General features: G+C 40.9%; 1 protein-coding gene and 1 long non-coding RNA gene across 32 annotated transcripts in view; both read left to right on the forward strand.

Annotated features, from left to right (window-relative positions):
- ATG7 (autophagy related 7) overlaps positions 1–24,667 on the forward strand; it is a 392,778-nt gene that overhangs the window by 263,966 nt on the left and 104,145 nt on the right. For all 31 annotated transcript variants that reach the window (XM_077990113.1, NM_001265972.1, XM_077990135.1 and 28 more), the window contains 1 exon segment: positions 1,517–1,639. In XM_077990113.1, the coding sequence (XP_077846239.1) occupies positions 1,517–1,639 (123 nt within the window).
- LOC144339286 (uncharacterized) lies at positions 13,509–20,522 on the forward strand. The gene is made up of 3 exons (XR_013414180.1): positions 13,509–14,339; positions 15,720–16,120; positions 17,672–20,522. It is a non-coding gene; the product is annotated as an uncharacterized LOC144339286 (long non-coding RNA).

The following is a 24,667-nucleotide window of genomic DNA, read 5'->3' on the forward strand; positions in this document are numbered from 1 at the left end:
TTGTGCCCATGTACAACTTTATCAGTATGAAGTCTTAAAAGTGGAATTGCTGGATTAAAGGGTGCCTACATTTTCATCTTCTAAAAAGAGAAATTCTATTTCTTGTATTATTACTGTTCCGGTCTGTTTATGCATTGTTGATTTCTTAGGTATGTCTTCAATGTCTGCTATCTTTTCAAAGCATTCATCTCTTTATTTCTTGTGAGTTCTGAGAGAATTTCTGAGGCATTCTGGTTCAGCGTTCTACATTTCACAGTCCCTGTGATCACTGAATTCCTAAATGTGATACTCATTGTTTGTTTCTAAGAACTCTTTACTGTTCTCATGCTGTTCTCCTCTCAAGTGTACAGGCCTTTTATTTTTTAACTTTTTATTGAAGGATAACATATATCCAAAAAAAAAACCACACAAATCTTGTGTTCAACTTAATGAATTCTCAAAAAATACACCTTATGTAACCAATGCTTAGATAAATAAACAAGTTATTACCAGCACCTTGGAATGTCCCTTGTGCCCCTTACAGTCTCTCTGTGGGTAGCCAGTATCTTTTCTTCTAACACCACACATTCATATTGCCTATTTCATTTTAATTTTATATAAATGTAATTATACAGTACATACTGCTACTCCTTCCTTTCGTGTAACATTATGTTTGAAGGTAGTTTGTTCTCACTGATATATAGTATTCCATTGCATGACTATACCACAATCCATCTGTTCATTCTACTGTTGATGGTCACCTCAGTGGTTTCTAGTTTTGGGCTATCATGAATAGCGCTGCTATGGACACTTTTGTTTGTGTCTTCCGGTGCACATATGTACACATTTTTGTTGGGTGTGTATACACATAGAGTAGAATTGCTGCATCATAGGACATAGAGTCCTGGTTGTTCCACATCCTTGCCAGCACTTGGTATTTTGTCATTTTAATCTTTTTGATAGGTGCAAAGTAGTGTTTCATTGTGGTTTCAGTGTTCATATCTCTAAATACTCATGCTATTGAGCCCATTTTCATGTTTATTGGCTCTTCGGATATCCTCTTTTGTGAAGTACCTATTGAAATTTATTTTTCCGTTTTAAAATTATTTTAAAAAAATATATTCGGCTAGCTGGTATGTCACATTTTTTTGAGAAAATCCTTTTGCCCCTCCCTTCCCATTTATCCTTTTAAATTTATTTTCTTGGCTTTTCTTTCACCTGTTTTCTAACCAGTGAACTTTAGGGCCACTAACTAATCCTAACTCTTCTAGAATTTTTAGTGAATTTGCATGAAACTTACTTTATTGAGAAAACATTGATATGCAAACTGGAAGATAATGTTATTGTCATTCTAAGAAGGGAAAAGATGATAAATACTAAGCCACTTTTAGTTTTTTGGCCACTAGGTTGCATTTTATCCCCATATTTAATTCTCATTTTAATTTTATTTTTGACAAGAGCTTTTTAGAAGTGAAAGTCTTTTAATTTGCATTTTAAGTCTGGAGCCTCCTTTTTAAAAAATGTAAATGTTTTACAGGTTCTTGATCAATATGAACGAGAAGGATTTAACTTCCTAGCCAAGGTGTTTAATTCTTCACATTCCTTCTTGGAAGACTTGACTGGTCTTACATTGCTGCATCAAGAAACCCAAGCTGCCGAGGTAGGAACAAAACAAGCTTTCTATAGTGAAGACTGACATGCTTAAAACTATTTGATATTCGCCATATGGAAAAGGAAGACAGCAATTAATTTTAATTTTTGTAACTTAGAGCAAATATCACTAAATAAGTCTGCTAGTTACCAGATAACAAATAACCTTCAGCAAGTGCTGGATACTGATGTGTGTAGGTTGCTGTCCAGTGGGTGCCTAATACACAAAATCACTGTGATAAAGGAAGTATAGGTTGTAGATTTCCAGGCATCTCTTGTCCTTACTGAAGATCTGCATGTGTATGGCCATTGGAGAGATTTGGCTTTAATGTCCATATATCAAAATGTAAGTTGGTGAAGACATTGGACTCCAGCTATATTCTTTAGAAAGAAGGTATTGGACTCTGGCCATGTTCTGATCAGAAAGAACATGCCTGGCTTGCTCATGATTTGTTCAGTCTTCATAGACCCTGAACCGCACCATGAAATGGCTTCCCCAGACACAACCCGAGAGGGCCATGCTTTGTTTCTCAGCTAGAATATTTTGCAGATCTTAATTTCCTGGGTCATTGCATCATTTTTTTTTTCTTTTAAGACTGAGTTTAAGAAATAAATTATTGGCCAGGCGAGGTGGCTCACACCTGTAATCCAAGCACTTTGAGAGGTCAAGATGGTGGGTCACAAGGTCAGGAGTTTGAGACCAGCCTGGCCAACATGGTGTGAAACCCTGTTTCCACTAAAATAAGAAAATTAGGTGGGTGTGGTGGCAGGCGCCTATAATCCCAGCTACTTGAGAGGCTGAGGCAGGAGAATTGCTTGAATCCTGGAGGCAGAGGTTGTGGTGAGCCGAGATTGTGCCATGCATTCCAGTCCGGGTGACAGTGTGAGACTCTGTCTCAAAAAAAAAAAAAAAAAAAAAAAAATTTTTTTGTTTTTTCCAAATGCTCACTGTTCTTAGAAAAGGGATTGCTGTGTATGGTGGTAGAGCTATTTGGATCACTTGGCAAAATGTGCAGTTCCTTAGAATTGATGAGTGAGATTAAATCAATATCTTTCCCCTCAGTTACCTGGGTAAAGAAACTATGAGGAGAAATGTAGCTTATGGAGTGTTTCCACAAACTACATAAGGAAAACTTTGACTTCCTGTGTCCTGCAGGGGTATTGCACTTGCCATTAGTCCTTTTCGAGTCACAATTCTTCCCACCAACTAAAGAGAAATATATAAATTATTTCTAGCGAGGTGGCAAAACTCCCCCAGCCATCTTGTCAAATGATTGCATGGGTGCAAAGATCTACAAACTCCTCCATAGGTTGCATATCCTTACCATTCAGGGAGGCCCCAAGTTGTCAATGAATAGATGGCCAGGCCCAATACTGGACTAGCCAGTGGTGAAAGGGCTGCTGTTTGGAGAGGTGGAGCTAGCGCTGAGTATAGGAAGACCATGTGGAAATACCAAAGTCAGATCTTTTGGAGCTTTGAGCAGATTGTGAGATTTTCAGGTACACCAGGGAGGCAAGATAGTACATCTCTAGTGCTGGACTTACAACTGAAGGCAGTCCTTCTTTAAATTGTTTTAGTGTCCCCTGGGCATTAAACAGATGCAGTCTTCCACTTATGGCCAATAGTTAGAGCCACAGAGAGTCTATTTCAAGTTTCAGGAGATGAATGGCATCTCTGCCGCTCTTTGAGAGACTTTAAGGTATTTTTCCCCTGAATTGTAATTGGGTTCCCAGGCAGGGTTCAGAACATTGTGTTTATTGTCTGCCTTATTATCTTTTAAGCAGTGCTGTACTGCCTGATGGTATGGAAGAGGTAACATAGATGTTTGCAAACATGCAGTCATTTGATGAGATGGCTAAGGGAGTTGTGCCACCCAGCTAGAAGTAATTTACATATTTGTTTAGTTAGCTAGAACAATTTCAACTTGAAATTGACCCACTTTTTCCCTCTAAAACAGAGCAGATGCTAGAATAGTGGGCAGGTTTCTAGATATAACCTGATTTATCTTACATTTTAGTTTGTCAAACCTTAATGGCTTTTTCAAAGACTTAGAGAAAGTTTAAAAGCAATAGTGACTAAATAGATGGTGGAGCCGAAGGGAGCGTGGTTTCATCCATGAGCCTGAGTTTTCTTTTTGAATTTTCCTCTGCTAAATTATATCTTTAGCTTTGGAGTCATATGTCACATCAAATTTTAGATTAGAGATGGTAAACTGGTTGGCCTATGAGCCAGATATGGCTTGCAGGTATGTATTTTTTGGCCTGCCCTATATGTTAAATTTTGAATAAAGCCATCATTTAAAAATCACAAGTTTTAGGCTAGGCGTGGTGGCTCACAGCTATAATCCTAGCACTTTGGGAGGCTGAGGCGGGCAGATCACCTGAGGTCAGGAGTTCAAGACCAGCCTGGCCAACATGGTGAAACCCCGTCTCTACTAAAAATGCAAAAATTAGCTGGGCATGGTGGCACATGCCTGTAATCCCAGTTACTCGGGAGGCTGAGGTGGGAGAATGACTTGAACCCGGGAAGCAAAGGTTGCAGTGAGCCAAGATTGCACCACTGCACTCCAGCCTGGGTGACAGAGCAAGACTCCGTCTCAAAAAAAAAGAAAAAAAAGAAAAATCACAAGAGGGTCTGAATTTCCCATTTCCAACTTTGGAAAATCAGATCTGGGAACTCCAGACATGCATCTCTTAATAGTGATGGTTAGCTAGAGCCAAGAAGAAACTTTATAGATCACACACTTGATATAAAATTTAAAGATATTGCAAAATATTCTGGGCTGGACACAGTGGCTCATGTCTCTAATCCTAGCACTTTGGGAGGCCAAGGCGGGCAGAGTGCCTGAGCTCAGGAGTTTGGGACCAGCCTGGGCAACACAGTGAAACCCCATCTCTACTAAAAATACAAAAAACTAGCCCGGCATGGCAGCATGCGCCTGTGGTCCCAGCTCCTCAGGGATGAGGCAGGAGAATTGCTTGAACCTGGGAGGCAGATGTTGCAGTGAGCTGAAATCACGTCATTGAATTCCAGCCTGGGCAACAGAGTGAGACTCCATCTCAGGAAAAAAAAAAAAAAATTATGTGAAAAAGGGAATCTTCCTTCTATAACTGTCCCCTTAGCTCCTCAGTTCTTTCCTGGAGACAAACACTGTTGTTACTTTCTTGCCCAGAGATATTCTTTAGGTTATATTCTTTATTTAGATATGCCCTTTAGTAGGTGACCCTTAATAGGTATTTGAGTTTATAACCCCTGTCTTCAAAAATGATCATTTTTCTTAACTCTGAATAGGACTGTGTTTTAAGATAAGGTTTGAAATACAGTACGTAGTAGAGGACCTCATAGCAACAAAAATTGTTATAACTACATCATTTTATATTACTTGGAAAAATATGTGTGTAAGCAAAATATATAAATATATATTATATATATGTAAATATACCTTTACATATATCTGTGTAAAAGTGTTTTGATTTACATACTTGATTCCCAATGCGTTTACAGGTGATCACTAATAAAAACACAGAATTCTGCATTCTAGTTAGAAAGGCCTCCACTTATTTATTTTAGCAACACAATCAAAATGCTAAATTAATTCTCATTTTGGGTTAACCGTTTCCATCAATCAACATTGGAATTGCAAACGATTCAACTAGATAATTATATGACATTACCATTATATATCTTGTTTATAAAATATGTGTTTAAAAAATGTACTGGGCCGGGCGCGGTGGCTCAAGCCTGTAATCCCAGCACTTTGGGAGGCCGAGACGGGCGGATCACGAGGTCAGGAGATCGAGACCATCCTGGCTAACACAGTGAAACCCCGTCTCTACTAAAAAATACAAAAAGCTAGCCGGGCGACGTGGCGGGCGCCTGTAGTCCCAGCTACTCGGGAGGCTGAGGCAGGAGAATGGCGTAAACCCGGGAGGCGGAGCTTGCAGTGAGCTGAGATCCGCCACTGCACTCCAGCCCGGGGACAGAGCGAGACTCCGTCTCAAAAAAAAAAAAAAAAAAAAAAAAAAAAAAAAAAAATGTACTGAACATCTTTTGAAAATCTGATACTAAGCATTGTGCTAGTAACTGAATACAGAACTTAATGAGACGCTGACCCTCATGGGCTCATAGTCTAGTGTGAGAAACTGACATGTAAATAGTGAGCTCTAATGCAATAAAAAATGTTTTAGTCATTTGTATATTAAGTGCTGAGAGAGCAGTTACTTCTGCCTAGGGGAATAGGGATGTCAAAAGCTTCACAGGAAGAGAACAAATATTTCACTTAGTTTTAAAGGATGAATAGACTATTTTTAAAAATAAAAGTTGGATTTTGGCAGAGGAAGAGTAGAGAAGGGAAGGGCAAGAGGCCTAGGGCGTTCTAGACTGAATAAAGGTCTCTGAGGCCAAGTCTTTAGTATATTATTCAAAATCATGAGTAGTGTGATGTACTTGGAGCCGGAGTTACCTGAAGTCAACATAATGTTTTTTAATAACAGCTTTATTGAGTTATAATTCACATACCATAAAACACACCATTTTGGCCAGGCGCGGTGGCTCACACCTGTAATCCCAGCACTTTAGGAGACCGAGGTGGGTGGATTACTTGAGGTCAGGAGTTCGAGACCAGCCTAGCCAACATGGCAAAACCTTGTCTCTACTAAATATACAAAAATTAGCCTTGCGTGATGGCGGGCGCCTGTGTTCCCAGTTACTCAAGAGACTGAGGCAGGAAAATCACTTGAACCCGGGAAGCAGAGGCTGCAGTGAGCTGAGATCGCACTGTTGCACTCCAGCCTGGGCAACAAGGGCGGGCGGAGTGGGGGAACAACCACACACACACATACCCTTTTAAAGTGTGCATTTCAGTGGTTTTTAGTATATTCACAGAGTTGTGCAACCATTACCACTCTCTCAGTTTAGAAAATTTTCATCCCCCTCACCCAAAACAAACTCTGAACCTATTAAATGGTCACTCCCCATTCCCTCCTTCCAGCCCCTGACAACCACTAATCTTCTTTCTGTCTGTAAGGATTTTCTATTCTGGACACATCACATAAATGATCCTTTGTGTCTGGCATCTTCTATTTAGCACGATGTTTTTAAGGTTTATCCATGTTGTTGTAAGGTACGTAGTTGTTTTTTATTTAAAGTCTCAATGCTATTAAAATTTTCCATATTCTTTGCACCTGTGGTCTGTCTCCCTAAATATAGCCCCATTTATGAAGGAGGAATGCAAAGTTGATCCAACTGGAGACTACAGATTCCTTTATATTCATAGAAAGGGGCACATAGTAATGAATTGGAAGCTATACCCAAGCTAGAATTGTCTAGATTTAGTGAGATTGACTAATGCAACTCAATTTTTTGCACTCATCCCCTGTCCATCCGATACCTGAAAATGATTGCAATGATTTTAAACTAGGTTACTGGTATCATCATACTGCTGTTGAGATTAGCAGGCAAATTACCAAGTTAGTTTTTATTGGAGAGGTCAAGATCTGAGGGTGCAGAGTGGAGACTGGGGACCAGGCTGACAAAGATGAGTTTGTTTTAGGTAGTGATGACTTTGAGGTCATGGGATAAGTGAGTGAAAATGACTGGCTGGCATTGGAGATAGGATGGAGATGGAGCTTGGAGAAAAAGAAGAGCACTAGTAAATTGATTTAGCTGGACAAAGGAGGTTTAGCCTGTTCCATTTAGCACAGTGAGGAGAGGCTAAAGAGCTAGGATGCAATAAAAAAAATTTTTAATGAGAAATGTGTGTGGTAGATTAATTTTATCTCAAGTTATAGATTAAAAATTTTAAATACCACATAAATGCCATTTGCCTTTGCTAGTGTTATATTTTATGAAGAAAGGGCCTTGCATAAGAGTGATATACTGGACTTCGGGGACGCGAGGGAGAAGCTTGGGAGGGGGGTGAAGGATAAAAAACTACATACATAATGGGTGCTGTGTACACTGTTTGAGTGACAGGTGGACTAAAATCACAGAAATCACCACTAAAGAACTTAACTGTATATCCAAAAATCACCTGTACCCCAGAAACTATTGAAATTTTTAAAAAGGGGACTTGGACAGATACCCATATTCTTTGCAAAATTATAGTTGCATTCTGCTCATGGGGGATTAGGAGTTTCCATGGAAGAAAGGCCCCACTCAGCTTTCTCCCCTCTTAAAATGTTGCCTTGTGAATTAGGGAATTTTGCATAAAGTTCTGACCTTTACTTCCAATACCTTTACTGAGAATGGGTTTGGATACTTGGAGATTGATCCTGACTCCCTGTCCCTCCTTGATCTTTATTTAGCCTATTTGGAACCCAGGGAAATGGCCTTAAAGTTGATGAACCACAGGGTGTCCAAGTCATGGGGCTACTGAGGTTCTCACCAAGTATCTTTTAAATTGCTGCATTTGGGATGGGTGCAGTGGCTTATTATACCTGAAATCCCAGCACTTTGGGAGGCTGAGTTGGGAGGATTGCTTGGGTTCGGGAGTTTAAGGCCAGCCTGGGCAAGATGGTGAGCCTCTGTCCCTATTTAAGAAAATTAGAAATTAGCCAGGCATGGTGCCACACCAGCTACTTATAATGCTGAGACAGGAGGATCACTTGAGCCCAGGAGTTTGTGGCAGACAGTAATCTATGATTGTGCCACTGTACTCCAGCCTGGGTAACAGAGCAAGACCTTGTCTCTTATTTTAAAAACAAATAAATGAATAAATAAATAGATAAATAAATAAAAAGCTGCATTTGTTGAAGAAAGGCTCAGTCTAAATCAAACATATGAACACTTTAGCCATGTTCCATAAAATTTGCTGTGACTTACCTTCTTAGAGTTATTTCTCATCCTATGAGTAGAATACGTATCAGTTCATATGTATTTATTTGTTCCAGCTGTGGGTTCAACATCATACTCTGAGAAATGGCAAAATATTTGCTAACTGAATCTAACTCTAGAGATAAGACTAATTTGTAAGAGAGTTAATAAAACAAGCTATATTGGTATATCCTTGAGAAATTCAAATTCCCAAGTCCCTTTACCCAACTTCCCTGAACTACTTCATTCCTATTCATGAAAGTTTGCATGTTCCATGATTCCAGGATTAATTTTAGACTGTTTTACTTCCTTGCCTTGACCATATTATCAGTATTTGATGTTGTACCATGCAGTTATGAGTTCAGGGTTGCAATTACAGTGCACCATTAACATAATTTGCATTTTGTCAAGGTTGTGCTAAACAGAACTTCCTTTCTTCAGATATGGGGATTAATGAATGATCTAAAAAGAAAGTTTAGCAACAACCATAACACAGGCTATAAAATCATAAACAGACCAGCAGAAATGAATAGGGCTGAGCTGATGAATTGATTATGAATTAAAATGTAGATTATGATTCATTCACTATAGAACTCAGAATTCTAGAATATGCCCATTTCTCCCATAGCCAGAAAGTCATATGAAAAATATTACGGTCATGTGATATGACTTCATTGGCACAGCAATTTACTATTCAGCAAAGTAAATAACACAATTAACAAGTGTTTCTGCTGGGCCTTTCGCACTTACACTGAGATTTTGGCCTCTCCCCCACACAGCTGGTTTTGATTTGGTTCCTGTGGAATATTTTTTTTGTTTTGTTTTCGCATTTAACAACAGTCAGATATTTACGTACAGCTTCATCAAGAGCCTCTGATGACAAATATGCCTTTGGAGGCCAGTAGAAGCTGTGGGAAACCCCCGTGTCAGCACTCAGACCTGTTTCCAATGTAGAGAAATCGCTCTGGGGATTGAACTAGCCTGCTCATGAATCCAGTTCCCTTTTCCCAGAGCCTTCTGCTAGCTCACTGCCAACCCGTGCTGGCCATCCTGGGACTGTGTCCTGCCTTGATTTTTCCTTATGAAGCAATCCCTTAAGACACAGCCTTAGCCCTCTCTCCTGAGTGAGGGAGGAAAGGCAGAAGCAGGCAGAAAGCCATTTACTTCTTAGATTGGAAACTAGAGCCTGGTTTTTGAAATAAAGCTTGGCAGTATCTCACTTATAACTTACTTTATAAAATGTGTACCTTGTATTTGCTGTCAGAGTTATCTACATGAATTTGAGATGTTTGGATAAATTGGTATTAGGGAAGGTTGCAACTGGAGAATAGACAATGAAGTCTGGGCAGAGTTCCCCACCCTTTGGAAAAGAGTCTTGGATGGTATAATCCGCTTGGAGAAGTCTAAGGGAGAAAGAAGGGGGGAAATCATAAATGCTAAAAGCAAAGCAAAGACAACTAGTATTAGGAAATAGAACATGGGAATCCAGTCCTTCTTACATTGTAGTCCTGGTTCCACCAGTGTTCTCATGAGTGACCTTGGATGAATCCTTCAGTGTTCTGTGCATGTTTCCCCACTTAAAATGAGAGGATTGAATCATGTGAAATTCTTTTTTTTAAGTCTCTTTTCTAGAAAAAGTGAAATGCTTTTCAACTCTAATTTAGTGATTTTGATTCAAATATACCATGTGTAAGCAAAAAGGAAAAAGATGGACAATTTTTACATAAAAGTGTTAAAAATGTATCAAAGTACTAACTTTTTATACATTTTATAAATATTCTTTGGTATCTATTATATCTAGCTACCATTGCCAGAAACTTTCTGCAGATTTTGAGATTCACATCTACTTTGAACTTTAATAGAATATTGCTTATACTTTGTATTGATTGGTGTGTGTCACTCTACGTATAAATCTAAAATGGGTATAATTCAGCCTAATAACTTACCTCCTTCACGAGACTTGGTGCCACTTTTGACTTCTTTATAAACTCAAATCCACCCTGGCCATAATTGGGTATGTTCATGAAACATGCTACTCAGTATAGCTTCCAAAGCCCTCTTACTTTAATAGCATCCTTAGAATGCTGAATGTGTAATAACAGGGAAGTTTCTTTAACAGTCAGCCATATTACATTAGAATACTCATAAAGTGTATGAGTAGCCCAAATCCTGGCCTGGTCAGAAGGTCTGAGTTCATACCCCAGCTCCCACACATAACAAAGACTGCCATGTTCCTCTGTGTGGGCCGCGTCAGGCAGGACTGTGTGCAGCAGTCATGTGAGACCTTGGGTTATTTACTTCATTGACCTTTGTTTCCATCATTTTGTAGGATGTGATTAATAATTCCTACTCCTCACAATTACCATATTAAGCAAGAAAGCACCTTACAAAAGAAAAAATAAATTGGACTACATCAAAATTTTAAACTTTGTGCTTCAAAGGACATAATCAAGAACATGAGAAAGCAGTCCACAGTATGAGAGAGAATAGCATTTTGCAAATCATACCTGATAGGGGTCTGGTATCTAGAAGATAGAGGGAACTCTAAGCTGGGTGTGGTGGCATGTGCCTGTAGTCCCAGCTGCTTGGGAGGCTGGGGTGTGTGCATCGTTTGAGCCCAGGAGCTGGAGACCAGCCTGGGCAGCACAGTGAGAACCCATCTCTAAAAACAACAACAAAACGCAGAATATATAGGGAACTCTTACAACTTAATAATATAAAGACATAGAACTCAATTAGAAATGGGCATTAGATTTAAAACAACTTTTCTCCAAAGAAGATATACAGATAATTAAATGATACCATAATCAAATAAGATGCCTAACATCAATAGCCATTGGGAAAATGCAAATCGAAACTACTGTGAGATGGCATTCATACCCAGTAAGATGGCTATAATCAAAATGACAACATCAAGTGTTTATGAAGATGTAGAGAAATTAGAAGCCTCCTACCTACTAGTGGGAGTGTCACTCTGCAGCCACTTTGGAGAACTGTTTTAGCAGTTCCTTGAAAAATTAAACATAGAATTAACCTGTGACCCAGAAATCGTACTCTTAGATATATAGCCAAGGCTACTCTGGACACCCTGCCTGTAGTGTAGCCCTGTTCCACAAGGAGCAGTACCAAAAATCAGATATGTGTATGTGTGTATCAATATAGCCCAGAGAAATGAAAATGTGCACACAAATGTACACAAATGCTCATAACACCATTATTTATTCATAATAGCCAAAAAGTAGAAACAATGCAGATGTTCATAAGCTGATGAATGGATGAATAAAATGTCAGCTATTACACTGGAATAATGGAGTATTAAGCAATAATAAGGAAGCACTAATACATGCTGTAGTATGGATGAACATTAACATTATGCTAAGTAAATAAGCCAGTCACAAAAGGCCACATATTGTAGGATCTCCGTATGAAATGTCCAGAGTTTTAAAATCCATATAGTCAGAAAGTAGATTAATGGTTGTCAGCAGGTGGGGATGGGGGATTAGGGGAAAATCAGTGGCTACTTACAGATAAGTGTTTCCTTTCAAGGTAATGAAATGTTCTAATCTTAGATAGTGATGATGGTTGCACAATGGTGAATATACTAAAACCATTGAATTCTATACCTCAAATGGATGAATCATATGTGTGAATTATCAATACAGATGTTTAAAAAGCAAGCCAAAAAGTGCCCATAGTTGGGGCACTTTGTTTCTCCTTCCCGCTCTCCTTTCTCTGGCTCTCTCTGCATGCAGTGTTGATTTTCCGTCTGTGACAGGCTGTCGTAGGATGTTAGCTCATTGTTGTTAGGAATGTGTTTTCTGTAGATTATGGCAAGGATCTCTTCCGTTTTTATTGTACCTCAGTTTTCAAAGCCTTAGTCTCTGTGCACCTCCTTTAGTCTTTTCTTATACTATGGCTAGCCTGTAAACACTGCGGGGAGAGATGGAAGGGGCCTACCAACCAAATGCCTCCCTTCTGTGCTTGCTACGGGGAGGGAGAAAGCCACAGTTGGCTCCATCCGTAGAAGACATGGCAGATAAGGGGGTTGGGGAAGATGAGAGCACTTTGCTATCTGTGTAAGTTTAAGCAGGTGTTTAGAGGATCTAAATCCCAAACTGGGTCTGAATTTTTAAAATTTCCCTGTTTACCACACAGTTTTTCCCCCAAGATTTTTTAGCTTGAAAATTCCCACATATACCAGAAAGTTGAATGAAAAGTACAGTGGATACCCACATACCTCCTACCTGGATCCAACAATTAACATTTTGCCACATGTGGTTTATCTCTCCGTATACGTGCATGCACTCCCTGTACATCTTATTACAGTTCATATACACACTTACTTGTTTTCTCTTTTGTTAAACCATTTGAAAGCAAGTTTTATATACAGTGACACCTCACCCCTAAATTTTAGCTGAGTCTGCTAAGAATACAGACATTCTCTGATGTAAACAGAGTACCATCATCACAGAACAAAGAATAATTCCATAATGCCACCTAAAATCCAGTACGTGTCCAAATTTTCCCAGAAATTAACAGGATTTTAAACTATTATTTGCTTTTTCCTCAAGTTGGTAATGTTATACTTAGAGTTTTTTCCAATAATACTTAAGCACTGGTCATACATACCAAGTGATATACCCTTGAGCTTATCTTTTTAATTCCCTTGACACCCTCACGCTCCTCTCTAAACGGGGAGACACGATTACCCTATTAGGCAACATGCCCCTGAGGTCCTGCTGCTCCAGGCAGGCCTCGTCTAGGTGAGCGTCTTCTCTGGGTGTCACCAGGGCATCCTGGTCTGATTGAAGCAGCCCTGAGAGCCAACCAGCCCTGAGCAGTGGTTCCCACCCATCCTCCATCCAGGGTCCCCAATGGTGGAGGCTTTTAAGGAGATAGGAATGGGACTATGAAGGCTATTTTCAATATTTTGAAAAGTCAAACAGGAATAAAACATTTAGAACTTGAAAAGATTACACTGACCAACTAAACTATCAAGATTTTAGCCAGGCGTGGTGGTTCGTACCTGTAGTCCCAGCTACTTGGGAGGCTGAGGTGGGAGGATTGCTTGAACCCGGGAGGTGGAGGTTGCAGTGAGCCAAGATTGTGCCACTGTCCTCTAGCCTGGGAGACAGAGGGAGACCTTGTCTTAACTAAAACAAAACAAAAATCAACATTTTTTTTTCTTTTTAAACTAAATTCTGTTGTCTCAGAATGGAATGGCATACTGTTATCTGACCTGGCCAGAAGCTCTGATGGGTAGTTATGAATCCCGTTGAGTTATTTAAAAAATTAGGTAAATTAGTGCATTTGCTGGGTAGGAGGGGTTTTTCAGTATCTAATATGTGTGAGAGAAAGTGAAAACTAAAGGAATTCTTGGGGATCAGGAAGTGGAGATTCTCTGGCCTGTGGCGCTGCTGAGCCTAACTTCCTGACTTCACATCAGCAGTGGAGGCTTCCCCGGGAGGTGTTCTTGCAGTTGCCCTGTGACCGCTATTCTAGGGGCTGTATTTTTACAGCTGACTCTTCTCACTTGCAAACATAACAGCTGATATATGTGTTGAGTTTGGGGAGTTTCCTTATTTTGAGACTGTAAAATTAAATTGATTTTTAGTTCTGAGCTCTTAGTCTTCTTTTCTTTTCTTTTTTCTTTTCTTTTCTTTTTTCTTTTCTTTCTTTGCTTCCTTTGTTTTCTTTCTTTTCTTTCCAGAGTTTTACCATGTTGCCCAGGCTGGAGTGCAGTGGCGTGATCTTGGTTCACTGCAACCTCCACCTCCCAGGTTCAAGCGATTCTCCTGCTTCAGCCTCCCAAGTAGCTGGCACTACAGGCGTCTGCCACCACGCCCGGCTATTTTTTGTATTTTCAGTAGGGACAGTGTTTTACCATGTTGGCCAGGCTGGTCTCGAACTCCATACCTCAAATGATCTGCCCATCTCGGCCTCCAAAAGTGCTGGGATTACAGGCGTGAGCCACTGCGTCGGGCCTGAGCTCTTAGTCTTGATCCATCTTGCTTCTCAGCTGTAGGGGAACAGGGAGGGAAGGAAATGTGAAATATCATAAGTTGTATATTTTTTTAAATTAAATATTGTTGATGTTCCATCATGGCTTCTATCAGTCAACAGATATTTATTGACCCTTTGCTGAGTTCACGGTGTGGGAATCAAAGAGGTACAAGCCAGGCTTTTAGGAGGCTGACGCAGTATAGTTGGGGAGATAGGACAGGAATGTCACTGGGACTGCAGGGCAGTGGGTGTGCACATAGTTCAGTAAGTTCTGCAGGGTTTCAGGAGCATCAGGTGCAAGAGAAAGCTCCAGGCAAGAGTTAGGCTTTGAGCTGGGTCTTGAAGGTTGGAGCTCCAAGTGCAGGAGAGAACAGAGCATTCCAGAAGTGCCTGTGTCATGACCGCATCCAAGATCTCTGATGAAGAATACCAAAACACTACTGATGGTGTCATGACTGCATCCAAGATCTCTGATGAAGAGTACTCTTGATACCAAGAGTACCAAGAGAGTACCAACATATAGCAACTAATGTTAATTGTGTTATCCGTAATTTTCAGGGCACTTTTGTACCTGCCCTTTTGATGCCCATAACAATCTTATGAGGTGGCTATTATCCCATTTTATGGATGAAGTTGTCGAGACTCTAGCTGTGCTCAGGATTTATCTACATCTTGAGGTTTACAGTACGCTTCATAAGGCTGGAAGCAGAGGAAGATGTGCATAGGGTGATGCAGAGGCATTCTGCTTTATAGAGCATATCTCTACTTTCATATTGAGCCGTTTCCAAAAGTGGTTTTGCTCTTTATCTGTGTCCTTAAAACTGCTTCTCAGATAGCATGGTTTCTTCCACTGTACCATCGTGGGGCCTGGTCAGCCAGCATTACTGTACTTTCTTACTCTTAAACTGGCTTCTAATAAAATCTGTGGGAATGAGATTTTACTTATAGATGAGCTTGTGACTCCAATGCCAACCTGCCACTGGGAAAAGAGCAGGTAACAGATAAGTCCTTTCTTTTTGGCCTTTACTCTGCCCTGAGTTGTAAAGGGAAATTAAGAGTTGGTCCCCACTTGCTTTTTTTTTTTGAGACAGAGGTTTGCTCTTGTTGCCCAGGCTGGAGTGCAGTGGCGCGGTGTCGGCTCACTGCAACCTTTGCCTCCTGGGTTTAAGCTATTCTCCCGCCTCAACCTCCCGAGTAGCTGGGATTACAGGCACCTGATGCCTGGCTAATTTTTGTGGTTTTAGTAGAGATGGGGTTTCAGCATGCTGGTTAGGCTGGTCTCGCACTCCTGACCTCAGGTGATCCACCTGCCTCGGCCTCCCAAAGTGCTGAGATTATAGGCATGAGCCACGGTGCCTGGCCCCCACTTGCTTTTATTCAGCTATCTGGTGAAAAAAATTCAGTATTAAACTAGAAATATGTATATCTTATTGTTGCAGGACAAAATTGTTGAGGTTCTAATAACAAATATGTAAACTGCTGTGGAATATTTTTGTTTTGTTTTAATTTGCTGCTAGCTTTAAAGCATTTGTGTTTATCCTACCTTAATCCTCTTTGAAAGAGGCCATACTTAATTTTACCCCACACTTTATTAAAAGGAAGGAAAGTTGGATTTTTAAATTTTTATTTATTTTTTGAGACAGAGTCTCACTCTGTCGCACAGGCTGGAGCACAGTGGCATGATCTCGGCTCACTGCAACCTCTGCCTCTGGGTCTAAGAAATTCTCTGCCTCAGCCTCCTGAATAGCTGGGATTACAGGTGCACGCCACCATGCCCAGCTAATTTTTTTGTTTTTTTTTAGTAGAGACAAGGTTTCAGCATCTTGGCTAGGCTGGTCTTGCACTCCTGACCTTGTGATCCACCCGCCTCAGCCTCCCAAAGTGCTGGGATTACAGGCGTGAGCCACTGCACCCAGCCTGAATTAAGTTTTAAAGCACCAGTTTGGAACCAGTCTTTTAGAGGTAACTGTTACAAGTTTCTGTACCCAAATATTGGTTTATCTGTACTCTGTTTCCCCCTTCCCCTTTCTCCTTTTTTTTTTTTTCTTAATTTAATTTTTATTTTTTTGAGACAGTCTTGCTCTGTTGCCCAGGCTGGAATGCAATGGCGTGATCTTGGCTCACTGCAACCTCTGCCTCCCGGGTTCAAGTGATTCTCCTGCCTCAGCCTCCCAAGTAGCTGGGACTACAGGCGCCTGCCACCATACCTGGCTAATTTTCATATTTTTAGTAGACACAGGTTTCACCATATTGGCCAGGCTGATCTTGAACTCTTGACCTCAGGTGATCCACCCACCTCGGCCTCCCAAAGTGCTGGGATTACAGGCGTGAGCCACCACGCCTGGCCCAATTTTTCTATTTTTTATAGAGATGAGGTTTCACTATGTTGCCAGGCTGGTCTTGACCTCCTGGCCTCAAGCCATTCACCTGCTTCAACCTCACAAAGTTCTGAGGTTACAGTGTGGGCCATTGCACCTAGCCTCTTCTCTTTCTTTCAGCAATAACCTATGGAAATACAGTGTTATCATCCAGTACCATGATCGCTTGGCTGAAGTAATAGTAAGCCAAGCTCTCTTCAGCCCTTAGCAGTGTGGGCCCAGAAACAGGGTGGTCTTATGGAGGGGAGCGTAGGATGTGGGTCCTGAAGAGTAGGAATTCACTCCTGGCCCCATCACTAGTTGCAACACTTCATCTTGCCTGGGTTTCGTCTGTAAAATGGCATAATTTCTACTCCACAAAGTTGATGTGCTTTGAAATCTTCAATATAAACATTCGTTATTGAAAACTAAATACAGATGAACCAAATGGAAAACTATGGATTTTTTTTTCATAAAAATGTTTCCGGATATATATCATAGGGCTTTGAACCTAAATACCTTGAACTTTAAACAATCATTAGCCATTAAAATTTTAATGTGTATTAAATGGATATTATTAGAGTGTCAAAGTGATTAGAAACAGGTGGTTTCATTGTAGAATAACCTATGTTAAAATATTTTAGGGCCAGGTGCAGTGGCTCATGCCTGTAATCCCAGCACTTTGGGAGTCTGAGGTAGCAGGATTGTGTGACAGTAGAAATTGAAGACCAGCCTGGGCAACAGTGTGAGACCCCATCTCTACAAAAAAACAAAAATTAGCCAGGTTTGGTGGCACATGCGTGTAGTCCCAACTACTTGGGAGGCTGAGGTGGGAGGATTGCTAGAGTCCAGGAGTTCGAGGCTGCAGTGAGCTGAGATTGTGCCACTTCGCTCTAGCCTGGGCCACAGAGGAAGACCTTAGCTGTACAACAAACAAAAGGAAAAACAACTATTTGATTTTAGTGAGGGCGTAAGAATATGTATTATCATTCCCAAAAAATCTGTGTAAAAACCTCATAGTGTGAAACAGTGGCAACTACTTGATTAAAACATCATTTAGAAAGGACATTCTTCCCTGTTTTGAAATTGGCTCCTCAAAAGGACAGCTGAACATGGCCTCTTCTCCACGTGTCCCCGTGTGCTCCCTCTGTGCCACCATACATACTTCTGTGTCGGGCGTGCTCCCACCTCCAGCCTGCTCAGCTGATCTTTTGTTCAGCAAAGCCTGTCTACTTCCCCATGGGATGCACCTGGCACTCCTACTAGTCTTTCTAACTTAAGCCATTATCTCCCTTAAAATGAGTTCTGGCTCACTCCTTACTACTAAGGCTGAGGGGCAAAGGAGATTATATAAATGAAAGCACCATGCACGTTTGAGGTGGTTTTCTTTTCTTCGTTCTTGTTTTTTGAGACAGAGTTTCACCTTGTCGCCCAGGCTGGAGTGCAGTGGCACAATTTTGGCTCACTGTAGCCTCAACCTTAAAGCTCAAGTGATCCTCCCACCTCATCCAAACGAGTAGCTGGGGCCACAGGCATGCGTCACCATGTCTGGCTAATTTTTTGCATTTTTAGTAGAGACAGGGTTTTGCCATGTTGCCTAGGCTGGTCTGGAACTCCTGGGCTCAAACAGTCCACTCGCCTCAGCCTCCCAAAGTGGTGGGATTACAGGCCTGAGTGGGATTACAGGTCTGAGTTACTGCACCTGGCCGAGAAGGTTTCTATTATTACTTGTGAATAGAGGAATAACTTGAGCCAAACAATGCTTTAGAAAAATTAAAATGACAAAGATCAAGAAAATTTCCCCCTTGCTTTTTTCTCTTATATTTTAATATTTCCAAATGAGCTATAACATATGCAGAAAAAATCTTAAAACATTTTATATAGAGAACAAGTATGATTTAAACACCCCGGTCAAAAAATACTCTATTGCCTTTCACCCATCTCATATTTTACTTCCTGACCACAGGCCTAGAAGTAACTAGTAACTAGAAAGAATAATTTTCCTGTACAATTTCAATCTGGTATATGGGTCCTTAGACAATATAAGTCTCTTTGCCTGACTTTGAATTTTTTAAACAGAATTATCTATAATATGTAGATTCTTTTGTGTCTTTTTTGCTCAATATTGTAAAGGTTACCCATTTGGTGTGCAACTAAAGTTAATTTTCATTACTATATAGTATTTCATAATTGGATATATTGAAATTTCTCCTCTACAGTAGCTGGACTTTTGTAGCATTTCTAGTCTCATAATAAAGTGTGCTGTTTGGAGCATTCTGGTATGTATCTCCTGGGGTTCATGTGCAGCATTTCTCTGGGTGTTTCTCAGCCTTCTTTTCATTATCACTCCTTCTAGGGGGCAATTTAATACCAACAGTTTAGAATTTAATTAATACTAAAGAATAGGGTTTGTCAGATAGGGCTGAGCTTTGGAGAGCCGCTAAACACTGTCATATCTAAGATTTCTTTTGCCTGCCAAAGACCAATTTTTGCTCCTTTGGGGGTGATATCACCCTCTTTGTGAAGGTATACTATAAGTTATTTACCTCATACTAGAATTGTTGGGTCATAGAAAATATGCCTCTTCTGGATCACGGACTTAAATGTAAAACCCAAAACTATTAAAACCCTGGAAAACATCCAGACATCCTAGCCATTAATTCTGGACATAGGAACAGGCAAAAGTTTCATGATGATGCCAAAAGCAATTGCAACAAAAGCAAAAATTGACAAATGGGATCTAATTAAACTAAAGAGCTTCTGCACAGCAAAAGAAACTATCAGTAAATAGATAATCTGCAGAATGGGAGAAAATTTTCTCAAACTATGCATCTGACAAAGGTCTAATATCCAGCATCTACAAGAAATTTAGACAAATCTATAAGGAAAAAACAACCCCATTAAAAAGTGGGTAAAGGACATAAACAACACTTTTCAAAAGAAGACGTACCTGTGGCCAAAAAGCATATGTTAAAAAGCTCATCATCACTAGTCATTAGAGAAATACAAATCAAAACCACAGTGAGATACATCTCACACCAGTCAGAATGGCTATTATGAAAAAGTCAAACAACAGATGCTGGCGAGGTTGTGGAGAAAAAGGAATGCTTATACACTATTGGTGGAAGTGTAAATTAGTTAAATCGTTGTGGAAAGCAGTGTGAAGATTCCTCAAAGACCTAAAAACAGAAATACCATTTGACCCAGCAATCCCATTACTGGGTATATACCCAAAGGAATATAAATCATTCTACCATAAAGACACATGCACACAGATCGTCACTGCAGCACTATTCATAATAGCAAAGACATAGGATCAACTTAAGTGTCCATAAATGGTAGACTGGGTAAAGAAAATGTAGTACATATACACCATGGAATACTATGCAGTCATAAAAAAGAATGAGATCATGGATGGAGCTGAAGGCCTTTATCCTTACAAACTTATGCAGGAACAGAACACCCAATACCATATGTTATCACTTATAAGTGGGAACTGAATCATGAGAACACATGGACACACAGTGGGAAACAACACACACTAGGGTCTGGTGGAGGATGGAGGGTAGTAGGAGGAAGAGGATCAGGAAAAATAACTAATGGGCACTAGGCCTAATACCTGGGTGATGAAATAATCTGTACAACAAGCCCCCATGTCACGGGTTTTCTTATATAATAAGCCTGCACATATACCCCTGAACTTAAAAATTAAAAGAAAATATGCATCTTCAACTTTATTAAATAATGACTGTTTTCCAAAGCCGTTCACTGACTTACATGAATACCGGTAGTATATGGTAGTTTCTGTGGTCCCATATCCTTACCAGAATCTTGGTACTGTCATATTTTTTAATTTTTGCCAATCTGTATAACAATATCACATTAGGCTTCTACTTTGCATTTTCCTGATCACCAGTGAAGTTAAACATCTTATGTACATTACTTACTTGGATTCTAATTTTCTGACAGTTTCTCTACTTCAACTCCAAAAATTTTCATATGTTACACTTGTATAGCCCCTGTGAAAAGAAAGCACAGTAGGATGACCTGGTTATTCACTTGAAAAGTATGATGGAGCCCAGTGACCTTTGTTCTAATCCCAGATGTTTAACTTGGTCAGAGTCCCACACCTCTGGCCCTCAGCATCCTCATTTGCTAAATAAAAGTATTGGCTGGGTTAGAGCAGCAGTTCTGAACCTTGGCTGCCCATCAGAATTATCTAGGATGCTTTAAAAAAAAAAAGTTTAGACCACACCTGCACCCATAAAGCATGATTAAATTGGATTAAATGTTACTATATCCCTTCCAACCTACCATTCTATGATAATGATAGAATAAGTCTTTAACACCTAGATTTCATGGTTTCAATCATCTTCCTTGTCTGCACCCTGAATTAAGTATGCCAGAGACTCTTTATTTGTAAGACTATAGTCTACTTTTGTAAATGAGTTATAAAAAGGAGGAGACTCCTTAATTTAGTCCAGAGAGGAAACTTGGCATCAACATTTAAAATACTTTTTTGTATCTGGTTTACTTTTAGCACTAAGAAGATTTTCTTACATTGATACCTACTGTGACAAAACACACATCCAATGACAATATTAAAATGTCATAAATGAGCCTTTAAAAGAATGAGGCACATGATATGTCATGGTACTTGAGCAGACTGCAAGCCTGACCAGGCTGAATTCATGAATTCTTGACTTTTGACTTCTTCCTGTAAGATGCTGCCCCATTGCCAGGGACCCAACCTCTAAATCCAGTCAAGGGGCTACTTGGGCCTGGAACCATGGCACAGTCGAGGTGAACCAGCTATGCTCCAGGGGGAGGTGGTTGAAACCACTGGTCTCCTGGACTGGGCCATGAGTGATGGTTATTGGGGCTGGGGAGGTATGAGAGACATCATGTTGTCCATCTACCTCTGTGTATCTTCAAAGGTCTCTGTAATAGTTTTCTGAAACTCACTGCCTGACATCAAGTCAGTGGTGTTTTTAGTGCCCATCTGTCACGTGTAACCATATCACAACTGATGAATATCTGACACTTGGCTGGCACGTTGTCTTTTTCAGCGGGAATTTACTTGCATTTACTCAGTTGATCATCATAGCAATCATTTTCAGTGAAAAACCTACTGTTAGCCATCCATACCCTGGTTACAAGTGATAGAAACCAAAAGCTTGAACTCTTTTTAGCGTAAAAGAGTAACTTATTGGCTGGATGCAGTGGCTCACGCCTGTAATTCCAGCACTTTGGGAGGCCGAGGCAGGTGGATCACAAGGTCAGGAGTTTGAGACCAGCCTGCCCAACATGGTGAAACCCCATCTCTACTAAAAATACAAAAAATTAGCCTGCTATGGTGGCAGGCACCTGTAATCCCAACTACTCAGGAGGCTGCAGCAGGAGAATCTGTTGAACCTGGTAGGCCGAGGTTACAGTGAGCCGAGATCGCACCATTGCACTCCAGCCCGGGCGACAGTGCGAGACTCCGTCTCAAAAAAAAAAAAAAAAAAAAAGTAATTGATTGCTAATAAGGAAACCAGCTCATGAAATCTGGGCTTCAAGGACTCTAGATGGGGGGAGGGGGGATTTAGTGTCAAGACCATCTTAGTGTTGATCATCTCTGTTCTTTGTTGGCTTTATTCTCTCTCACTACCAACAAGTTCTTTTTTTCCCCATATAGCAAGAAACATGGGCTCAGGCAGTTCCAAAATATCATTCTTTAAGAAATCTTGCCTAGTGGCTCCAAAAAATCCCAGATAAGGACTGTGATTGGCCAGGCCTGGGTCACATGCCATCTCTGGACAGCTGGCAGTAGAAAGGGAAGGGCTGCCATGATTGGCCAGCTTGGGCCAGGGGCAGGTCATAGTGATTGGCAGCCTCCCTCAGAACTATGTGGTTGGAGTGATGGGGGACAGTCCTTCTCAACAAACTGATACGGGTGGATGGGTGTCGGGCATATATGATAGAAGTCCATTATAAGTTCAGTCTCCTCTTAATTCTATTCCTATGTCTGTTCCTGCCCCTTCCAAAAAATGCTGCTTTTCTATCAGCAATTCATTATTATGGAGTTGAGTGAAAGTCATGAAATTCCAGTCCCCAGATTTGTCCCCAACCTTGACTAACTCTGCTTTCTGGATTTACCCCCATTTTCTCACCTAACCACAGATACCAGAAAAGAAGTGTTTATTCACTGAGGAGTTGAGCAAACTAGCTGCACAGTCTCCCTTACCACCTCCTTCAAAGAAAGAACTTTCTCTGAGATTGGAGCACAGTGCCTCCTCCTTTCTCCGTGCTACACAGAAGCCTCATTCTAGGCTTTTCCTCCTTCCGGATTCCTCCATACTATCCTGAGGCCACACCTCTTGGGGCGGGGAAGGGGAGTACTCTGGCTGCTTCTGCTCACCCAGTGTGGACTCAGGAGCTGGAGCCCCTAAGGTCAGCATGAGGCTTCATCCCTCAGCCCAGATGGCCAGGCTCAGTGACAGCATCTCTGCTTCAGGACATGTGCCTTCAGTCTGCTCCACAGTCTAAAAACTTCACTTGCCATGCTGAAACTTGTTGATAAACCCAAATCTGTAATTAGGAACATAAACTGACACAATATAGGCCTTGCACAAATGAGCAGTTGTGGGTATTATGGGCCCCTGTGGATTATTTGACTGAAGAGAACGATGGAGGAAAAGCTGGTTGTTGTTGAACAAATTGCTACCAGATGTAGATTTCAATAAACACCGCACTGTTGTTCCCCTGCCCGAAGGTGCTATGAATTTCTTGAGGCAACAGAAGAATCAGTAAACGGGGCAGTGGGGTGGGTTGGGGAGTTACTGTTCCAATATGAATGGAGCCTCCTAGTGTTTTCTGTCCCTGGATGTTTGTCCACAGAATCCAAGGCAGGCCCTGGGGGCTTCTCTCCCCTACCTGACATTCTACACCAGAGTAATATACTTAAATTGTAACAACCAGACCGTGTGGAACCTGAAAGAAGCCTGGAATTAAGGTAAAAATGTCATACAAAGTCTGTGTTAGGGGTTAACTGTAAGACATGATGAACAAAGCACACCATCCTTCCCTTCATTGAACTTACAAATGGGAGGGAGATGAGTGCTAAAGCAGTAATTACAAATAAATAACAGACAAGCCTTCGAACATCCTGTGAAGGAATGTAGCATGAACTTGTAATGCAGAGGCCACTGTCTCTGCCTTCACCATCTGCTAAGTGAGCTAGGTGAGCCAAAATGTGAGCCTGTTAGCTGGGCATGATGACTCATGCCTGTAGTCCCAGCTATTCAAGAGGCTGGGGTGGGAGAATTGCTTGAGTCCAGAAGTTTGAGGCTGCAGTGAGCTGTGATTGCCACTGCACTCCAGCCTGGGTGATGGAACAAGACCCTGTCTCTTAAAAAAAAAAAAAAGAAAAAAACCCTGAGATTTGGGGCCTGTAAGGCCCCAGAGTCTTCACTACCCTTAGTGGCTGTACTTTTAAGGGAGTGGAAAGGAGAGAGAGATTGAGATTGAGACTGAGAGGGTGAGAGAGAGTATGAGTGGTTTTAGTATACAAACAAGCTTCTCATGTTCCATACAATGGAGTGATTCTAGAGAGAATGATTTTCCTGACCCTTCCCTTGGTTATGGCTCGTTAAATCAAGCATCAGATGAATGCTTGGCTTAAATCTAACACATCTATTTGAATCACCAGCGAACTTTGTGATTTTCTAATCCCGTTGTCCCAGTAAGATGCAAAGCTTCTGGAGGGCAAGGGCCACACCTTTCCCCGTTTGTGCCCTCAAACACTAACAGGCGCTTTGCCATAGTACTCGGAAAAATACATATTAGTTGAATGATAGGACAAAAAAAGCGGTTGTAGATG

Source organism: Macaca mulatta, chromosome 2 (genome assembly GCF_049350105.2).
Source record: "Macaca mulatta isolate MMU2019108-1 chromosome 2, T2T-MMU8v2.0, whole genome shotgun sequence".
In the NCBI taxonomy this organism is placed as follows: domain Eukaryota; kingdom Metazoa; phylum Chordata; class Mammalia; order Primates; family Cercopithecidae; genus Macaca; species Macaca mulatta.